At 50.7% G+C, this 7,866-nt stretch overlaps 1 protein-coding gene across 2 annotated transcripts; it reads right to left on the bottom strand.

The window, feature by feature from the left end:
* Window positions 1-1,712: 1,712 nt before the first annotated feature.
* TCF21 (transcription factor 21) lies at window positions 1,713-4,874 on the bottom strand. 2 transcript variants are annotated; one of them, XM_069851933.1, is made up of 3 exons: window positions 4,544-4,874; window positions 3,701-4,153; window positions 1,713-2,239 (listed from the first exon to the last, which is right to left on the bottom strand). In XM_069851933.1, exons 2-3 carry the CDS (start codon window positions 4,148-4,150, stop codon window positions 2,150-2,152), a joined length of 540 nt encoding a protein of 179 aa, XP_069708034.1. In that variant the 5' UTR covers window positions 4,151-4,153; window positions 4,544-4,874; the 3' UTR covers window positions 1,713-2,149. The 2 variants fall into 2 exon arrangements, with proteins under 2 accessions (XP_069708034.1, XP_069708033.1); XM_069851932.1 differs by lacking the exon at window positions 4,544-4,874 and having other exon boundaries at window positions 1,716-2,239; window positions 3,701-4,412.
* Between the last annotated feature and the right edge of the window lie 2,992 nt (window positions 4,875-7,866).

Genomic DNA, 7,866 nt, shown 5'->3' with positions numbered 1-7,866 from the left:
CAAGGACTGAGGAAGGTGGAGGATGCTTGAGGGATAGTTTAGTTCCCAAGAAGCTTGCAACTAGACTGCTAAATCAAGTGAATAGCAGCGCAAGAAACAAGGGTATCTACAGCCTTCTCTTACCATTCTGCTTGCATTGTAGCTTTTGATACACGGTTACTGCTGTGTTCCTCACATTTCATGGGGGACTATCACATTTCTTCCTTCTCTTTCTCCAAGTTGCATTTCAGGTGGCAAATAAAAAGTGAACATGGCTAGCTCAAAAGGGTGGGAAGGATGCTGAGTGCAGCTAGTAAGCATTGCAAAGCAGGGTGGCAAAGAAGTGCACATAATAATATTCAGGAATTAATTTTATGCATATCCCAGGTTCCTATCAATTTCTGTTTTCTACAAGAAAAAAACAGGACCTTGCTGTCAGTCTTGAAGAGGCATTAGTTACTATGGATTTACGTCTAGATTTTGAGTGGTTAAATGCAATGATTAATTTAAATCAGTGGGTAAATTTAGTGGTTAAAATGGTATTTGTACATTTGCACTCATCTTAAGGTCAGAGGGTTCTATTCTCTTTCCCTTTACGAGAAGGGCAATTCTCATCGAATTTCCTGCTGTGTGGAATGAAGAGATCAGCCCTTTCAGCTGTGCTTACCAGAGTTGCGGATCTTTTCAGCAAGAGCCCTGATGGTACAAGGTGATGTGTTTGGTGGTCAAGTCCATCAAGCTCATGTGCGTAACCGCGCTTGTCAGCCAGCACAGCCCTGCTCACCGCAGTGAAGTTGCGTGTGGTTAGGGCAGGCGAGGACGTCTGCTCTTAATTGTGTGGGATGAAGATAAAGCTGTGAAAAAGTGAAATTAAACAGCTCTCCTCTTCTAAACTAGGATGATACAGCAGGCCCTGTTCTTGCCATATGGAGGGCCAAGATGTTTGCAGAGCCCTCGACTCGCAGCGAGCTGCTTTAATTAATCCTAGCCCACGCATGAACCCGACTGGTGAGTTTGGCTCGTCTGGCGGATGCGCTACCTCACCCAGTTATCTCGGGGGAAGGAGGACCTAGAAGAAACATAATCCAGCCCGCACGGCCACCCGGGGGGATCGCCGGCGGGTGATGCCCGCGGGAAGGCAGCTCCACGGCCCGACCGGGACTCAGGGCTTGGCCGGGGGGCGACCGCGATGCCCCCCGAGCCCCGGGGCGTCCCCGCAGCCCCCCAGCGTCTGCCCTGCTTTCCTCCAGAAAGTACCCAGGTATCGAACGGAACCGACGGACGGTATTGGAAGAGCAAGTGAAGCGGAAATTTAAAGCCCCTCTGCTAATAATAACAGTATAAATAACCGAAGACGTCTTGTAAACAGTGCGGTCATAACCCTGAAACATTAAACAGCGCGGTGGGATCTGGCGCATCAGCTGCCGGCGGCCGCTGCCGGTGCAGGGGGAGCGAGCCGCGCTCTTGTTTATCTCAGCTTCATCTCCCACGGGCGCCCCGATCGATGGAGCGACGATGTTTAAGTTAAAAATTCCCGGCACCGGGGCCATGAGGGGCATCCTCTGTCCGGCTGCGCTCCATCAATCGATAACCGCGGAGCGGCTCCCACGGCGCCCCGGGCGCCGGGCTGGGCTCCCGCGGCGAGGACACGGCCCGGCCCGGCCACCTCCTCCCCCGGGGCTTTGCTCCGTGTCTCCGGCTCCGGTGGCAAAGGCCCCGCGGGGCCAGGGCGGCGGCGCGATCCCGGAGTCGGGAAGCAACATCACACGGCGCCGTGGTCAGTGGAAAGGAAGGTTTATTCACAGCAATAGAGCAAAACCTGTTTGAAGAAAATATATCTATATATCTTTACGGTGAATAGAAATGACTGTCAAAGTCAGTTTGTTTTTTTTTTTCCTAGGCGTCTACATATTTCACAGGTCTCGGACAAAAGATACGCGCGTAGTAGTTTTTGTTTGAGCTCTGTCTTTTTTTCCTCTAGTAGCGCTTGAACCAGCAAGGCTGTCGTTGCGGGACGCTCGACTGTACACACATTTAATAAAGTTAAATAGAGTCGGGGTCTCTTGGGGTGGAGTCTTTGCTAGGGCACGCTCGGTCTCCTCTGCGGCGGGAGCGCGGCTGTCCCCGCGGCTCTGCCCGGGGCTCCGCTCCGCGTCCCCGTCCCCGGGGCTCAGGATGCCGTCGGGCCGCACAAGCGGTTCGTGCTCACCACTTCTTTCAGGTCACTCTCGGGCTTGCCGGCTACCATAAAAGGCCAAGTCTGTAGCCAGGAAAAGACACGCGTGGGAAGCGGGGTTACACAGGGAAAAGCGCACACCGACACGCTTATTTGGCACGCGGGTCCAGCTCGGGAGCGCTCCGGGGGACCGAGCCGCCCGTCCAGCGCATCGGCCGCTGCCGTCGGCGAGGACTCGTTCGCCTTTCGCCGGCTGCCGGTGCCGCTTCGCCTCGCAGCCGCGCCGGGAGAGGCGTCCCCGGGGCGGCGGGGCCCGTCTGCTCGGCCGCGGGAGGGAGGGAGGGAAGGAGCCCCGCGCACCCGTGTTGCCCGCGGCGCGGCCGCCGCCGCGCTGACCCCGCGGGAGCCGGGACCCTTCCCCGCGGGAGCCGCCTCCGCGCCCCGGGAGCAGCGTCCACCCTCCCGCCGCCCGTCCTGGCCGGTGCGTCCTTTGCTGTGCCTCTGTGAGGTTAGAAGGGAGCTATATTTGGCTTGGGTGTTGGTTTTGTTTTACTTTATTTTTTTTTTCCCTGCGTTATCGTGCCTTTAGCCGAAATAATACCTCCTAGGCCCTTACCGGGTGAAGCAGCGGGTAATGTACTTATCCTCTGAATCTAGAGCTCAAAAAAGGAGAGCCAGACCCCAGTGAAAAGACCCCAGATTCCTGCTGCCACCTCTTTATCTGGCAGGGTCTGTACGTGTGGTCAAAGCAAAGGCCATATATCTAAAACGAACTCAGGCAGATCTTGCCCACCCTGGGTTTGCATGAGTTGTGTGGATTTTTAGAGCTGGAAACTGCATGTTTCTGGTGGCCGGGTATGGCGGGGAGACCCTGGGCTGCTTAGTTAAACTTTTCTGTGGGTGATGGAAGCAGCAGGAAGGATATTGTGCTGCCCAGGGGGACTTTGTGGACTACGCCGGGGGTAGACACTCCTTGTGGGAGTCGTTTGCCATGCCTATTTATTTCTCCTTTGCCAGTTGATGTGGATAGGAGAAACATCATGGATCCAGCAAATTCGAGCGCCTGGGCGCAGAGCCCCAAGAGCTCCATCTTTAAAAAGCTAGGGATTTCTATGGCAGGAAACATTAGGATAGAGAGGAGGGATAAGAATAAATCCTGGGCCCTTGGCTTGCGCCCTTCCTGAATCATATCTTTTCTCTATCCAATTTCCTATACTCGCCCGCTTGTAGGCAGAAAGTTGCCATCGAGCTGCAGAGGTTTCTAAGGCATTTCTGGAGCAGTGAAGCCTGTCCCTGATTTTCTGTGGCCAGCGTGGCCCCCACCTCTCCACTAGGGGATTGCCAGGAGTAGCATGTGGGGTCTGGGATGCTCGGCTCTCAAGGCATAGGGCAGGGTGGCAGTGGGGAGCCTGTCCCCTCGCACAGTACCCCTTGCTGCCTCACTGGCATCAGACTCTCTGTGAGAAGCACAGCAAAGGTTTTTCCCAGGACATGCCCCATCCCAGCTCCTCGCCCTCCTGTCCCCATGCACAGGCCATGACTTACCAGGTTGACTGGGTGGATGTAGCCATTTTCGTACTTGTCATTGGCCAAGATCTGCCTCAGGTGAGCGATGTAGCTGGAGGCCAACCTCAAGGTGTCCAATTTGGAAAGCTTAGTGTCTGGGGGCACCCAGGGCAGGGTGGTCTTAAGCCTGGAGAAGGCTTTGCTAAGGACCCTCATCCTTGCCCTCTCCCTGGCGTTGGCGGCGTTTCTCTGGACCTGCTTTCCCTCCTGGCTCACTCCATTTAAAGGGCTCTTCTTTGGGGGAGCTTTTTTCCTCTTGCCCAAGGCCCCTCTCCCCTTCTGAGGGGAGCCATTCTCGCCATTCGATCCCTCCTCGTTGCTCTCGGTGGATGCCCCAAACTCTTTGTTAGTATCCATTTTCAGGCCATCGCACTCCAGCATCTCAACCTCCTGCAGATCTTCCACATCACTGAGGGACCCAGTGGACATGGTCTGGAAGATGCCAAAGGACCAGCGGGAAGGGGGGTGTGGGGGGGAGGCAAGAAGGGCAGCTCCTCAAATATAATTCAATGCAGCGGAGGAGAGAAGGGGTGCTGGTATTTTCCTCCCCTTCCCTCCCCCCCTCTACAGCACTAAAGAACGATACCAGTCCAAAGAGGATCCCCGCCCTCCCACCCCCCAACACCGCTTTGCCCGTATTTGAGGGAGGGAGTAAGCGTGTGTGAAAGAGGGGGAGAGAGAGAGAGAGAGGGGGAGAGAGAGAGAGAGAAAGCTGAGGAATTTAGTGAGGACACTAGTAATTTATCTGGGGGATAAGAGAGGCGGATCCAGCCCAGGGGAGGGGCTCGGCCCGCTGAGCACATCACATCCCCAATCACAGACCTTTGCACAGGGCAGGGAATGAGGTATCCCGGCAAGCCTTTGCAGTGAACTCAGAACTGGGATTCAAATCTTCAGAACTGGAGCAAAGCAACTTGTGCTCTCTCTCCCTCTGCTCTGTTTTCCTGTCCTCCCTCTTCCTTCTCCTCCTCCTCTTCTCCTTCCCCACTTCCCTTTCCAGAGCAGGGTTACTCTCCCATTTGCTGCCTCCTAGATGACCCAGGCAGCTGATGTCTTTATTCTTGAAGAAAGCCAAAATGGGTCATGAGCAGAGCAAACAGCAGATCCACCAGCCAAGCCTTCCAGGGAGCTTTGTAATGCGTGCTGTTGAAATGCTGTCCTGTAACCCAATCTGGGGGAGATTTATGAATGATTATATTTGTGAATGCATCCTGTCCAGCTACTAGTGTATTCCAGGAAGAGAGTGCTCCGCTGCCCAGCCGGCAGCATGAACCTTGCCGTCATAGCCCAGGGGCTGGAGAAAGGAGGATCTAACTTCTTCCAGACTTCCTGGGTGACCTCTGACAATTCCTGGTCTCCGTCTCACTCTTTGAGTACCCCCAGCTGGAAGAGTCCTGAAGGCTGCTCAGTCCACAAGTGTGCCGGGCAGCTGAGATCCTGGCAGTCCATGGAGCCCCACCAAGCCGAGGGAGAACCCTGCAGCGCCAGGGAGGGTCAGCATGGCTGCCAATGGGGCGGCAAGAGTGTGCGCTTAAATGAAGGAAAGGGGGTGGTTATTGGGTGATAGAGATCACACCTCTTTTCACTGTGTGTTGTTGCAGAGCAGATGTCAGTGTTTCATTCTGCTGTAGTCATGGAGCGCTTTGTCTGCTCTTTCGTGCATGCTCAAAAGTCAGGGAGTTTTGTCTCAATGAAGACGCAAGATAAGGCCCCTTCTGTGGGAGCGGTGGGAGTGAGGGCATCAGGCTGTACTCTGCAACTGCTGAAGCCAAACATTGCTAGTGATTTTACCACAAATGTGAATAAGCGGGTTGCTGTGCAGTGTGAATGAGCAGATTTAAGCTGCAGTTACGATCTCTATGCACACATGTATTCAGTTTCTGCAGAGCAGGCTTTTAAAAGCAGTTAACCTTGGCCTAGCTCTTCTTCCTTTCCATGTAAAATCCTCTCCGAAATGCAGGAGCTCACAGAGGCTGGTGAAGCATGAACTTGCTGCTGTAGCTCCTTCCCTCCTCATACAGTTTCTGGAACCTCAAAGATCCCTCAGCAGCCTGGGTTTTGAACATGAGTGACAAAAGGACTGGGCGCAATCTGCACAGAGGACCTTTCCGGACACAGTGACTGATCTGATTGCAGGAGCAACTTGACTTATTCAGCTGCTTATTTAAGGATTCACATAGCTCTGGACAAAAATGTACAGCCTGTGATGTTACTGTGGCATGCAGTGGCTTTGGAGTTAATCCAAGGTCACTGGAGCCACAGGAAAGTCTCTTAATGATCTGTGTGAGCATCATATCAGATTTTCTGCATGCACTAAACAAAAAACAAACAACATCAGGGGTGGGGGGGCAAACTGATATGTCTGACAAATGCTATGGACTGTTTGAAGATTAAAGTTTCAATAGGAGACAGAGTGTAATTTTTGATAACTAGAAAGGAAGTCTTTTCTATCTATCGATCCATCTTGGTTCCTTGGCAGATCTAAACTTTAAGCCAGCTCTTTGCTGTTTGGCTGGAAGATAGCACCTTCCTATTCACAATAGGATGAGTATGTTAAGATATCATACCTCCAAGCCCTGGGCTGCTGGGAATTCACTAACCGCTAACTTCATATTATGTTAACTATGGCCTGTTTGTGTTTTCTCTGTATATAAACTAAACAGATTGTCAGCATATTAGTCCTAATTAGTGAATTAGCTTTGCCTTTTCTTTATAACATCCTTGTTGCAGATCCAAAATATTACTAATCACCAGCACAGAGATTTATGAGCCTTCTTAATTTCTAGGCTTGATTGTTGTTTGTGCAGGTGGAGATTTAAATGGCCATATCCACTGCAGAGATTTATAGTCCAAGTGATTGATGTTGGAAATGAGCTACACGACTCCTACTGGAGCAAGGATGACAGAAAACCAAGTTGAAGTTGCTTGTGACTCTAAGCATGAATGACCAGAGAGCATGAATGACCAGAGAGCACAAAATCACATCAAAATTTCAGCATGAGAAGCTCCCAGAAGAACAAAACATGAAATAAGTATGTACTCACATCCTTTGTATCACTTATTTTTAACTTTACTTTAGTTAATTTCTAAAAAATTGTTGTAAAAAGCAGAAAGAATGATCTGGCTTCTTAAAAATGCCTTTAGTATGGTGCTACATATGAATTCTGAAAATCAAGATATGCATATATGTGTGTTATGAGACTTTGGAATTGCCACACATTTGTGGCATTTTACTGACTTACATATATTTTTGAGTCCTCAGAGCTGGTATAATTAATCTAATACAGACCAAAATCTTTTGTGGAGACACAGGTCACAATTTTGTATTAGTTTTGTGGAGATTAGTGTGTGTGATATATATTCACGTACATGTAGTATGCCATATTTTGAGTCCTTTATACGTACAGACTTCTACACATTCTTTTAACAAGTAGTTGTTCCTTTTTCCCTCTCCAAAGGGGCCAGCGTGGCCATACCTAAAAAATTGTATCCTCCTATCTCCAAGTAACTCCTGGTTTCTTATTTGTTTGTTACATGAGTTGAACCTCTCTTTTTTTCAATCCTCCTGCTCTTTATGTCCCTCCTGGCAAGCCCAGGGTGTGCACCCCTGATCTGGCTCCCCTCACCTGAATTGCCTTGCCCAGTCCTCCTGACTCTCATTCTAAATTGAAACTCTGGCTTGGGGTAGAAACAGAGACCAACTCAGTCCTGTAGGAAGGGTAAAGCTGGGACGGGTGCAGCCACTGTGGGGTTGGTGTGGCCATTTACTTCTCCAGTTAAATGACTAGAACCACAAACCAGCCACTGGGTTAGTAATTGGCTGGGAGAGACACATGGAGTTGAAGTTCTTTTGGACTTGCCAGTACCTTCACTTCTCATCCATGTTTTAAAATGGAAGTTGAAATATTGGCATGGGGAACATCAGGACAAATCTGTGGATTTACCCTCCTGTAAATTACTTTCTCCTCTGCATTGTTGTGGGTACACAGTAAAGTGCATCTCTGTTTTACTTCTAATTGAGACCCACTAATCCATAAGGTCATTTAAGACATGGCAGGGGTACAGGAGGGAGAGGTTCAGGATGCCTGGTCTGAAGAATGTTAGATGGGGGACATGTCACACAGAGGCTTATGTTAGTCTATGGC

This window comes from Phaenicophaeus curvirostris, chromosome 2 (genome assembly GCF_032191515.1).
Source record: "Phaenicophaeus curvirostris isolate KB17595 chromosome 2, BPBGC_Pcur_1.0, whole genome shotgun sequence".
NCBI classification, from domain to species: domain Eukaryota; kingdom Metazoa; phylum Chordata; class Aves; order Cuculiformes; family Cuculidae; genus Phaenicophaeus; species Phaenicophaeus curvirostris.
The sequence above is the reverse complement of the archived record's forward strand: the minus strand, read 5'-3'. Positions and strand labels throughout refer to the sequence as shown.

What these genes read in the sequence shown, in the direction of transcription:
- TCF21 (XM_069851933.1), bottom strand. Translation starts at nt 4,150, where the DNA reads ATGTCCACTGGGTCCCTCAGTGATGTGGAAGATCTGCAGGAGGTTGAG. An exon ending in ACATCCACCCAGTCAACCTG is followed by an intron (nt 2,240 to 3,700) that starts GTAAGTCATGGC and finishes TCCTGGCTACAG; the next exon opens with ACTTGGCCTTTTATGGTAGC.